At 45.8% G+C, this 13249-nt stretch overlaps 1 protein-coding gene across 1 annotated transcript; it reads right to left on the bottom strand.

Moving 5' to 3' along the window:
* Positions 1 to 516: 516 nt before the first annotated feature.
* Positions 517 to 13171, bottom strand: card9 (caspase recruitment domain family, member 9). Its single transcript, XM_084414893.1, has 12 exons — positions 12944 to 13171; positions 12613 to 12750; positions 5002 to 5327; positions 4198 to 4377; positions 3975 to 4118; positions 3742 to 3867; positions 2142 to 2330; positions 1935 to 1970; positions 1772 to 1811; positions 1646 to 1689; positions 1473 to 1561; positions 517 to 998 (listed from the first exon to the last, which is right to left on the bottom strand). Exons 1-12 carry the CDS (start codon positions 13143 to 13145, stop codon positions 905 to 907), a joined length of 1608 nt encoding a protein of 535 aa, XP_084271019.1. The 5' UTR covers positions 13146 to 13171; the 3' UTR covers positions 517 to 904.
* Positions 13172 to 13249: the final 78 nt, after the last annotated feature.

Raw genomic sequence — 13249 nt, 5'->3', positions numbered from 1 at the left:
TTGGCTTATTTCTTATTTCAAAACAAACTATATCGAAACCATCAGGACAGTTCGTTTATTATAAGGGTTTCCAAAATAATAAAAAAAAGTCTGTGTATTATGCAAATGCTATCTACGACTGTCTGAATTCTTGGTCTTGGAAGTGTCCAATCAGGCTGTGTGAAAGCGTTTTATCGTTGCTATGGCAGTCACGCACACATGACGCATGCGGAGTAAACAGTCCAACCAGCGGTGAGCTGAAGTGGTGTGCTCGGTCCAACCAACCAAATTCTCCTTCAAAAGAAGTGTTTACCCGTTCAATTTTCGTACAGTAATTAGCCGTTGATAACAAAACAAAGTTTGAAGTACACAATAATCATTCTACCTAGCCACTGCATTTTTTTTTATTTTTCAAATGTCATAATAATTTCACAAAGACAGTTCATGAAAATAATAAGAATATCACACATGCATAATAGGTTCATAGTACAATTCATGCCCATAAATAGGGGTAATAATGAGACGGGGTAATAATGCTTTTTAGTTCAGTAAATATTTTTCAGGGTAAGTTTATTTATCAAAAGGTTTCAAGTATCAGTTTCTGCACATACCAAGTAGCTACAATTCAAACATTTCAACTGTTATTGCTCAAGAAAACATAAATATATACAAATATATTTTATTTTATTAATAGACAACAGAAAGATTGTACTGTGGCAGATCAGACTCATAACTTATGACATAACTTATGACTTAAGTCATAACAGACTGGACACACTTGGACAGTAAAAACTATGATATTGATATGATATTAATTAGGTTTTATGAGTCACTGGAGGCAGAACAATGTTGTATTGTGATTCAATTGTATTTTAATATGCTTTCAAAGAAAGCTACAATTCTTCATCTTGTCCAAAGCTGTTTGTCACATCCCATCTGTATCACTCCCGGTGGTGTTGTCCAGGATGGACGGCACATTGTCTTTGTCTGTGATTTTTCTTGTTCTTAAAGCACGTTTCCTGTACAAGACCACATTAGGAGTATTGCTTAAGAACAAATCACTCAGTTTAATTAAGATCTGAAACATAGTAATTACTGCTCTCAGTAGCTCTGCTTTAAAGGTAGGGTAGGCAATTTTTTAACAAATGTATTTTTTACATGTATTGTCTGTGGAAGTCTCAGGACCAAAAAATGTTCGTCCAGTCATTGCATTCGTTCCGAATTTAAGAGGTCTGTAAGCTGTTTATGTTCATTATTATTGTAATGTTATGTGCTTTGAGACATGAGGTAATTTTAACGCCATCTCTCGTGATGCTTTGCAGACTCTGCCTGCATTCATGTGTTTTGGAGGAGGCGTGGCTTTGAAGAGATGGTGGGATCTCATACTTTCAAAGCTAGCTTGCTATTGCTAGCCTCTCCGAAATTGCCAACCCCACCTTTAATGGTTAAATTAAATGGTTAAATTGTGGCTATGAAAGAATAAAAAAACAAACCTCCTGTAATGGAAGTTGCATTTTCCTTTAATTCTGCGGTTACCAGAGGCGTCCTCTTCAGAGAACATCCTCTCGGAAAACAGACACGACTGCAAGAATGAAAAATGCAATTAAAAAAAAATAAAGCCACTTTCATTGTGTATGCATAAACATTCACAACAAAGACAACCTACATTGTACTCGCCAGATGTTTGGCTCTGTGATTCTTCACTCATATCTGTGTGAGAAAAAAGGAACAATGCTTAACAAATGAGAACAATCTATTTTTGAGCATGAGATCTGAATGTTACTCTTTTCACCCCTTTCCCTGGCCTCCTCTTCGCTAGTTTGACTTTTCAGCTGTGGATAAAAAGTAAACAACCCTGTTGATGTTGACTAATATAATATATTCTGTATAACTGCAGTGAATTCTGATGGGTTTTTGCATTTAAATCAGTTTAAGGGAAAGCTATTCAAATTTACCTCAAATGAACTGAGCAAAGAGCTTTCTTCTGAGTTCTGAGGAATAAAACAAATCATAATCAGCTTATTATTCACTATAAACTGTAACCCAGTGGTCATACATTTTGTGCATATAGACAATGTGCTCACATCAGAGTGACAAAAAAGAAACTAATGTATGTTTCATCTGTTCCATTCATACATGTAACGGTTTTCAAGCATACATACCACTTGAATTGGGTTTTTCTGTTTGCGAAGTTTTGCTTGAAGAGCAAGAACATCTCCTTGAGTTCGAAACAACTGGACTTGAAGTTCATCATAACGTTCTCCCATCTCCCGGATCTGTTTGCGGTACTGGTCCTTGTCTTGGAGATTTTTTGAGTTCTCCAAATGGTACTCCTCTCTTGTACAAATAGCCTGTCAAATGGGCAGTGCCATACAATTGTAGCAGTTAATGAAATGCATAGAACAGATACATTTAATACAATTGAATACCATAGAGAATGGCCTTCATATAAACTAAAATGACCAAACAATCTTATTTTACAACACAGAAGTAAGCTATTTTCTGCGTATGTGTGAGACTTTCAAATCATTAGCCGCAATAGGTAAATAACTAGAACAATAAAGACGGTGAAACTATATTTGCTCTACTAACCAGTGTAAAATACTGTTATAATTCCAACAATAAGTTTGTTTTCGTTAAAAATAAGGTGGATAGAACATTGTAGTCGACAGCAGGCAAACAGGATGGCAACACCTTTCCACATATTTGTGGAAAAGTTTCCCTTCAGTGTGATTGAGTTTCAGTGGACAATGAAAACTGAGACTCTATGTGTTCAGCACATGGCCTAGGTTAATCTGGAATTGCTAGATTGGAAAGGTGACGATTTGCAAATCCCTCCTGCTCAGAAGACAAAAAAGCTGTTGTAGTAAATTGGTGTGGTTGTTGCTAAAAGAAACTCTCAAACTCTTGTTGCGTTTTGTTGGAAAATACTGTGAATCTCTAAAAAGAGAAGCAAGAAAGTTCTGCAAGAAGGGAATTTCTGGGAGTTTGGAATCAGAAACAGAAACAACGACCAAGCTTGTGCCAAGCTATTTTCAGGACCTTCTGCACCAACTTCAGGGATCCTCCATCTGCGTGTACCAGATAGTCTGAATCTTCCGCACAGACTTCAGAACAATCAACTAGATGGTTCTTATGTGTTCACAGACGAGGACCATCAGCATCCGCAGCACTTCAAGTTTAAGGCTAAACAGAATCCAACTCCTTTCTTCCCACTGCAGCGCGGCCCAACACAACCATTGGAAGACATCGCTGTCACCGGACTCATCATAACGTAAATATCACTTTACCCAACCTCTTTCCAGACACCTTGGCATTAGTATTGAATTACTAATGAGTATATGATTCTCTAATTTGCATTCGATTTTGTATAGCTGATGCCAGTAATAATCAATCAGTTTATTTGCTGAAGTCAGAATAAGGTTCTTCTTATCTTTCCATAAGATATGTGTAACTGCCATAGTAACACTCACCTCAATCATCTGGATTTAGCAATCTTATGTACTTTATTTCCTTATCCATTAATTTTAGAAGTGGTTAGTATCTTTTTGTTAATAATATTCATTTTATTACACTTCCTTGTCTTCCTTGTGTTGATATTAATTAACACAAACACAATATTAATTTACTGCCACATGTGACACCCTCTAAATTCCGGTGCAGATTGTGGGAAACAGCTAAATCAGTGTTGCCAGTGTAGGGCAGACAGTACAACACGATCTTGATATGCTCTGTCATGCAAAGATAAAGGTTTGATTATACCTTGTCTCTTTCTTTGATCACCTCTTCCAGCTGCTTCAGAATGTCTTCCATTCGATCACGATACATTTTGGAGTCCTTTCTTAGCATCGCGCACTTCAGTTCCAACTCATCCTTCTCTTCTCGATACTTACATTTAAAAGGAAAAACAAAAAAGTATTGTTATTATATAAAAAGCATAATAAAAATTAAAGCAGAATTCACTTCTGTCCAGTTTGCATGTAAACAAAGGTTACCTTATCACGCAACTCTTCGGCGTCATGTAGATCTCTCCTTAGATTGTAGAGATCATTCACCAGCTCCTGGTAGTGTGCCTGACTTTGTTGCTTTAAATCCTCCAATGACTGTGAATCAAGCTTTTCATGCTCCAGAGTTTTGACCTGTGTGAAAGAATTGTGTGTGGTAGTCATCTTTAATCATATCTTGATTAGTGTAGTCTGATAAGTGAGGCTGAGTTACCTTGGAAGCACTTTCAAGCTCTTGTACACGAGCTGTAAGAAGATCATTTTCTCTCTGCAGCTGCCAGATCATCTCTGGGCTCGGCCTCTGCTCCATGGCATTTTTCAAGGTTACTGTCTTTTTCCGTTGGATCTTTGAGTTACTTTCTGCATTCATTAGGCTGTGTTTCAATTTCTCAATCTTATAGAAAGGGCCAAAAAGGGGGGAAATAAATACAAAGAGAGAAAAGACAAGAAAAAATATCAAGTTAGAAAAACAAAGAGAAAAGATGGTAACACTTTATTTTGATGGTCCCTTTTGAACGTGCTGTTGACTATAAGTAACTTTGCAACTATATGTCAACTAACTTTCATTGGAGTATAAGTAGACTGTCTGCTTAATATCTGCAAACACTTTATTGTGATGGTCCTCCAACAGACAGTCTACTGACTAAAGTAATTTTGCAACTACATACATGTCAACTTAATCTAACCCTACCAGTCTATTAATACTTAACTAACACTCTAATGAGAGTTAGTAGACATGTAGGTGCAACGGTATTTATAATCAACAGAATGTGTTAAAGGGACCATCAAAATAAAGTGAAACCGAAAAGATAATAAAATTATATTTAAAAATATTTCATCTAATCTAATAGGCTACTTTCTTCATTTTTGCCCTTCCCCTAACATCAACATTACAGTTACAACCATAAATACAAATAAACAAGTGCATTATATTTCTTATGTCTATCTATACATTTTGTGGTGACCTATGACACGGCCATGTTCCTGTTTCCTAAATCCTGATGGAATGACTGATCACCTCGAGTTGGAGGTCTCTGTTACACATGAGCGCGCAGTTCTTCTCCTCGCTCAGTCGGGTCAGCTCGTGCATCAGTCGGTAATTCTCGTCTCTCAGTTTACGCGCTTCCTCGCATATGCGCTCACGCTCCTCTCGGATGCGCTGCACACGGTCCTGCTGTTTGTGAAGCTCGCTGTCCCGCAGCTGCAGCTGGCGGATGGTGTCCAGCTGCTCCGCCGCCTGCGCAGACGCTTCGAGTCGCGCCCTCCGTTCATCCTGTGCGAGCTTCTGTAGGCGAGACACCTCGCTCATGAGGAACTGAGTGAGGCCACATTCGCCGGCAGTGTCTGGGTGGACAGAGATAGTTATATAAAGCAGAAGTTGTTATACAGGCCCATGACAATATAATCGGGTCTAGCATCACTCCTGGACACTCAGGATAAAAAGCTAGTATTTTCCTCTAACACTTTGTATTACATTTCATTTAGAACATCCTTTCTCAAAGTGGGTGCCGCGGCACACTGGGGTATATAACTATAATTAGTTTTATTCATATCAGATACACATTGTGTAAGTAACTTTAAAGTTTACTCTATTCTTCTCCCAGTTCACCTGCCACTTACTTTTATGTATTTCGGGAGAAGTGGATGAATTCACTTGTAAATCCAACAGATCCGATTCTCTGAACTGCATCTGCGGCACAAACTAACATGGCGGCGCCCATCGCGCATACAGCTCAACTAACGCGATCGTTATAATGGTGTTCAAAAAACAAAACACTTCCACTTGCATATATTTGACAATCGGAATATCAGATATTTCATGCCATATCTAACAAATTTGTGAATATTTTGAATAAAAAAGGAAAAATGACATAAAAGCAGATCATCATTCATTCAGCTCTGCTGTTGCTGCGGTGTGTCACGTGACAAGCAATGACGCGTCACCATGGAAACCTTAAAGTGACACGTTCTAAATAATGGTCACCTTGAAAAACGTCTCTGGTTACTCACGTAACCTTAGTTCCCTGAGAGGAGGGAACGAGACATTACGTATGGGGAAATCCATTTTCCTCGAATTATGAAGTCTGATTTGAATAACTCTTTTGCTTGCAAATAGCCAATGGCGACCCCGCCCTCACCTGATTGGCTGACAGCTCCCAATATAGGTGACGGTGGGCGCCAAAACCCTCAGAATCTTAGCTGAACGAGAGTAAGGAGACTGAAGTCTTTTCCACACGGCAGGTTACGTAATGTCTCGTTCCCTCCTCTCAGGGAACTAAGGTTACGTGAGTAACCAGAGACGTTCCCTTATCGAGTCGGTCTCTCGACATTACGTATGGGGAGCAATAAAACCCCCGCCGTGTGGGAAAAACCCGGCCCAGCTCGCAACGAGCTCATGTAGGGCACAAGCACTAATCCCTACCTCACCACAGCTCAGGTTCAGGCACCGGACCTGGTTGAACACCTATTGGCACAGAGCCAAGTCGGCGCCCGCACCAACGTAGCCCCGTTCACCTAATTAAGCAACGCTGAACTGAAGTGAATGGGGGATTGCAGCAATATGATTGGTGCTTAGGAATACACTGCCGGCTTATGAATGCGGGCATTATAAGGGGACACATAGATATAGTGAACATAATGCAGCTATTGCTAATGACTCGCACTGCCTACACGACCTGGTCGAAACCATGACTAGAGCGCGCGCCAGACGGGGCGTGTCTGTAGTCTAGTCCAATGACAACTCAGCTCCCTCTCCCTGCACTGACAGTACATGTGGTGCGAACGAAGGAATATCCAAGTTATAAAATCTCGCAAACGTGTTGCGAGAGGACCAGCCTGCTGCGAAACAAATGTCCTGAATAGACATACCCTTCGCCCATGCCCACGATGACGCCAAACTCCTCGTGGAGTGGGCGTGCACCCCTATAGGGCAAGCGGTTCCCCGGGAAGCATAAGCCAGTCGCACAGCCTCCACTATCCAGTGTGCTAGCCTCTGTTTCGACAGCGCGCCGCCTTTCTTGGCACCCGCGTAGCAGACGAAGAGCTGCTCTGAAGTTCGAAAATGGCTAGTTCTGTTCACATAAGCACGCAGGGCACGCACGGGGCACAAGGCGCACTTCTGAGACACTGAATCACTGTCCTCATCGGGGCAAAAAGCTCGAATTGTAACCACCTGCGCTCTGAACGGCGTTGAGAGCACCTTAGGCGAATAGCCGCGCTTGGGTAAAAGTCTGACCATGCAATCGTCCGGTCCAAACTGCATACACGCGCTGTTTACTCACAGGGCATGCAAGTCCCCCACCCGTTTCCCGCAAGCTAGCGCGAGCAGTAGCGCCGTCTTGAATGAGAGCACTTTAATGTCGCTAGACTCAGCAGGTTCAAAAGGTGGGTCGGACAGTGCACTAAGTACTAACGACAGGTCCCAGACCGGCATCTGACGCAGGCGGGGGGGATTAAGCCGCCTAGCTCCCCGGAGAAAACTTGTTATCAAAGGGTGTTTCCCCACTGAATGGCCATCCAGCACATCACGGAAAACGGCAATAGCGGCCACGTAGACTTTCAGTGTAGATGGCGCGCTACCAACATCCAGACGTTCCTGTAGGAAGGACAGAATAACGGGAATGTCGCAATTCCTGGGGTCCTCCTTCTTGTCAACACACCAGTTAGCAAACACTTTCCACTTCAGGGCGTATAAGCGCCTCGTTGAGGGGGCTCTAGCCTCTGCTATTGTCTGCAGCACTCGCTGTGATACTCCGCGCTGACCTGCCACACATGCAGGTCCCATAGCTCCGGGTTGGGGTGCCATATGGTGCCCTTCGCCTGAGATAGGAGGTCCCTTCTCGGTGGTATCCGCCACGGGGGAAACCGCGACATGTTCACCAACTCCGGGAACCACGGCTGGTTGGGCCATTTGGGCGCCACCAAAATCAACGTGCATCTCTCCTCTCTGATCTTTTGCAGCACCAGCGGCATTAACTTGATCGGAGGGAAAGCATACTTCCGTCCCTTCGGCCAGTGGCTCGACAGTGCGTCTCCCTCTAGAGGGGCTGTTGCCAATGCAAAGTACAACGGGCAGTGAGCATTCTCCTGCGATGCAAAGAGGTTGATCTCCGCTTTGCCAAACAGATTCCAGATCATGTTTATCGTCTGCGGGTGAAGCCTCCACTCCCCGTGCACAATGCCATTCCTGGACAGCATGTCCGCGCCGCAATTCAAACTGCCCGGCACGTGCACTGCTCGAATCGACAGGAGTACTCTGTCCGTCCATAATAGCAGCCGTCTCGCTAGCCCCTGCAGGGATCGCGAACGTAAACCTCCCTGGCGATTGATGTACGCCACCACCGCCGTGCTGTCCGTTCTGATAAGAACATGACGGTCTTTCACAAACGGGAGGAAACCCCGCAGCGCTAGATGAACCGCTTCCATCTCCAAGCAGTTTATATGCCAGCGCGTCTGGTCCCCTGTCCACGTACCGAATGCCGGTCTGCCATCGCAGAGGGCTCCCCAGCCTGACAGTGACGCATCCGTAGTGACCACTACGCGTCTGACCACTCTGCCCAAAGCAGCACCCTGCTCGAACATGGTCGAATCGAACCAAGGCGCTAGAGTCTCCAGACATGAACGCGTTATAATAAGGCGTTCCGTTCCCGCTCTCCACGCCCGCGGCTGCACTCGGTTCTGTAACCAGTGTTGAAGCGGTCTCATGTGCAACAAGCCCAGTCTGCAAACGGAGGCTGCAGCTGCCATCAGACCGAGTAGCCTCTGAAACGTTTTTAAGGGGATGGCTCTGCCTTGAACGAATAGGGCTAATGTATTGTGAATCGACTGGACCCTCGACTCTGACAGCTTCGCGATCATAGCGCGCGAGTCCAGCACCATACCGAGGAATGTGATAGACTGGCACGGTTGAAGCGCGCTCTTCTGCATGTTCACAGACAGTCCCAAACCTGCCAGGTGGGCGAGGAGTCTGTGTTTGTGTTCCTCGAGAACACACTCCGACCGCGCGATGACTAACCAGTCGTCGAGATAGTTCAGAATGCGCATTCCACTGAGCTTCAGGGGAGCAAGCGCTGTATTCATGCACATTGTAAATACACGGGGGGCGAGCGCCAGCCCGAACGGCAACACTTTGAACTGGTATGCCACACCTTCGAATGCAAAACGGAGGAAGCGCCTGTGATGCGGGGCTATCTGAATGTGGAAGTATGCGTCCTTCAGATCCACTGCAATGAAGTAATCGTCGGGCTGAATGTGCGCGAGGATCTGCTTCACAGTTATCATTTTGAACGCGCGTTTCGCGAGCGCTTTGTTCAGTAATCTCAGATCTAAGATGGGGCGCATCCCTCCGTCCTTCTTCGGCACTAGAAAATAACGGCTGTAGAAACCGGAATTTCTCTGCTCTTCGGGTACTATCTCTACTGCTTGTTTGGCCAAGAGAGAAGAGATTTCTGCCCGAAGTAGCGGGGCGCTCTGTTCTGACACCTCTGTCATAATCACACCGCCGAAGCGGGGTGGTCTGCGAGCGAATTGGAGTATATAGCCGCGTTTTATTGTGTTTAACACCCAATCTGATGCCGTCGGGAGCGTCGACCACGCGCTCAGGTGGCTCGATAAGGGGGGCTTTAACGCATGCTGCGGCGGGGGCTGAGCGCCAGCCACCGGGGAAGCATTGACCGCTACATGAATGACAGGTGACTCGTCCGCGGCGTTTCGCACGGGGACATAAATAGCCACCTCCTCGGGTTTCCCCGAGCTTCCGCTCTGCGAAACGTCCCCCGGGGGAGAGGTTTCGCTTATGACGCGGGTAATAGTGTAGGGAGGAAGAAAGCTCTTTTGCTGAGACATGTAATGCACTTTGTTTATTGAAACAGAACACAGCGGTTTCAAAATCAAAACATTCACGCCGAGCTCTGGGCGGGAACACGCCCTCTTTGCAGCGGGTCCGACGAACACGTCCCGCGCTCTCTTCCCCCCGACACGCACATCAGGAACGCTGCTCTTTCTTGCCCGCCGGGCGCCCTTGGCTGCTAGAGGCCGGCTTCGCACCAAAGCGGGGCTTCCTGAACTGCCTCTGGCGGAAGGGAGGCTCCGGCTCGCGACGCTCTGCCGCACTCGGGGACGCGCGCCTGGTGTGTCCCGCCGAGCGCTGCGCTGATGAAGACCTGGATCTCGCTGCGGGGGGGGGGGCTTGAGACCGTTTCGGCAGGAGATGAGGCATCATCTTAGATTGTTTGACGGTCTCGGCGTACTTGTCAGATAGTGACTCCACCGCAACACCGAAAAGACCCGTAGGGCTCACCGGCGCGTCCAGGAACTGCCTTTTATCAGCATCGCGCATCCCTGACAGCGTCAGCCACAGATGGCGATGCAGGGCCACAAGACTGCCCATATTGCGGCCGATTCCCTGGGCGATCTTTTTAGACGCCGCCAGAGCGAGATCCGCCGCCGTGCGCAGTTTCCTGAGCAACTCCGGGTCCGGGCTTCCCTCATCCAGGGACCCTAGGAGTCTTGTTTGGTAAACCTGTAGGATTGCCATCGTGTGGAGGGCAGATGCTGCATGTCCAGCTGAAGTGTATGCTTTCTCGGCGATGTGTGCAGTAGCTCGACATGGCCTAGAAGGCAATTGGGCGGTCTTCCAGCCGGGAGAAGACGCCAGATGGGCCGCGATGGCATCCTCGACAGGAGGCAATCGCGCGCACCCCAATTTCTCCGCCCCTTCTACTGTCGTGAGCAGCTGGGTACCTTGTGCATGGGCTCGGGCTGAGAAAGGGGAGCGCCATGACCTGGTGAGCTCCTCGTGGACCTCCGCGAAAAAGGGCGCAGGTCTCCGCGGGCTTTCAGCCTGACGGCCCGCGCCGAGGAAGGAACCGTCCATCCATCTCTTAGACGGTAGCTCCTTGGGAGCTGTCCACTCCAGCTCCATATCCGCCACAGCCTCCGTGAGACTGGCCATAAGCTCTGCATCCAAGGAGGCGGGGGCGCCTTCAGACGGGGACTCGGACCACGCTCCCGGGTCGGAGGCACTGGTAGACATGGCGTCGTCACTGTCGTATCCAAACGAGATCATTTCCCGCGCTTCTTCAGGAGGGCGGTAACTGGCCTCAGAGTAAGTCAAGGGCTCTGCCACGTGAGGATGGCGTGGGTGTTGGGCCGACGCCAGCGCCTCGACAGAATCCACAGGTGGAGTTCTCTGCCGTCTCCCGGTCCGCGGCTCGAGGGCGGCAGACTGGGGAGAGGCAGGAGATGCAAGACCGTCGTTACGTGTAACGGCCAGCCTTGCACGAAGGATCTTAATGGGAAACTCCTCACAGGCAGGACATCCCGATCCTCCAAATGCCGCCTCTGCGTGGGCCCGACCCAGGCACTGCACACACTCCTCGTGTGCGTCTGGGAATTCGATGGGTCCACCACACATGCGGCAAAGAGACATGATGATATAATCCACCGGAACGCGAGAGGGGATAACTCCTTACTATATTCCGCTCTAATGCGTACATCAACGGTGAAACCAGACTCGAGTGAAGAAAAAAGATTCTGAGGGTTTTGGCGCCCACCGTCACCTATATTGGGAGCTGTCAGCCAATCAGGTGAGGGCGGGGTCGCCATTGGCTATTTGCAAGCAAAAGAGTTATTCAAATCAGACTTCATAATTCGAGGAAAATGGATTTCCCCATACGTAATGTCGAGAGACCGACTCGATAAGGGAACTCACGCTGGGGGGTCAGCCAGAATATTTTAAACTTACGTGTGAAAGGGTTAAACATATGAACGGATTAATAAAATTGTAAATTCATTTTAGATAAATATATATATAAAATTAGCATTTACATTTGGGTTATGCAGTGTTTTTAAATTATATTTTACACTGGGGTGCCTTGAGATTTTATGCACTTTTGAAAGGTGCCCTGACTGAAAAAAGTTTGAGAAAGGCTGATTTAGAATACTAACATTACTGCATTTTATAAAACAACAGTTAGTGTCGGTAGGCTAACGTTACTCAAATTTGATTGACCGAGCGATGCTCCAACAGCATGGGGACTTTTTACTGTGTGTATCATCTGCATCTGTGTATTTTCCAGACAGACTGTCAGCATTCGAGGTGGGGAATTTTCAGTGACTATTTCTGCCGTTTACATCGTAACACCAGTAGGTGGCGACAAGTGACATTCATTCAGGCATGAAGTCACTGACTGCGTCTAAAATTACATGCAGCACTTTCTGAGGTACTTCTTTTAAATTAATGACTTCTTAACTGGTAAAAAGTATGTTATATATAGCATGAAAGTGTGTGGAATTAATGTAATCCGGGCATACGTCAGTGGTCACGTTGTTACTGTCACGTGACCTACACTACCATTTACAACTCCTCTCCTGTGGCCTCAGGGGTTAGTAAAGTGTCCAAAATTAACAAATAAAATTCCATATGGTTTATATATCCTATAAGGACCCCTTGGAGTACCTTCAGAGAAAAAGCCTGACAATATTTAAGTCTATTCTCCTTAGGTCTATGATGATAAAAGTTATCAGAGCAATTATCCTTTTGCATACATTTTTTTTTTTTTTTTTTACATGACATAATACATTTAAAAAAGTGTATGCTAAATGAATAAATAAAAAATGTACAACTCACCAATTAGTACGGAGAAGACCCTAGCAGGCTCTTTGCCAGTGATTTTGCGGTACACATCTGGGTAGTCCAGCTCCAAACTCTCTAAAAATGCCTCATATCCTTTGACGCCAGTTCTTTGTAATATGTCCAGCAGCACCCCTACAAGTGAATAAAAATACTCATTCCTGAAGTCTATATAAATATCTAGGTACCTGGGGTGTTAAGATAAGAATATATGCTTAGAAAATGAGATTGAAAGCTTTGAATTTCACAAACTTTCAACAACAGTTTGTAGCATATTTAATCTCTGAAATCCTAACAGTTAAACTTTAGGTGGTCTGAAACCTCTTACCAACTTTTCTGCGTCTGATAACCAGACTGGGGTCATTGTAGATCTGTTCCTCGTCCTCGCTGCTCAGCACCTTACACTGTCTCAGATAAGGTGTTATCCTTGAGGGCTCAATGGTCTTGATGAGAAGCATTCTGTAGTCTTCCAGCCGTGCCCAGCACTCATCGTCTTCTTCCACCTCCAAAACTCCTGTGCCATCAGACATGACTGACACTAGTTCTCTTTTGGCTTGATAAGAGTTGTTTGATGGCAAGCTTCAAGGTCAAATGCACATTACACATTTGGCTGGTGTGTAAACTCAAAAAGGAA

The sequence above is a fragment of the Rutilus rutilus genome (genome assembly GCF_951802725.1).
Source record: "Rutilus rutilus genome assembly, chromosome: 7".
Taxonomy (NCBI): domain Eukaryota; kingdom Metazoa; phylum Chordata; class Actinopteri; order Cypriniformes; family Leuciscidae; genus Rutilus; species Rutilus rutilus.
Note: the sequence above shows the minus strand (reverse complement) of the source record. Positions and strands in the feature narration are given on the sequence as shown.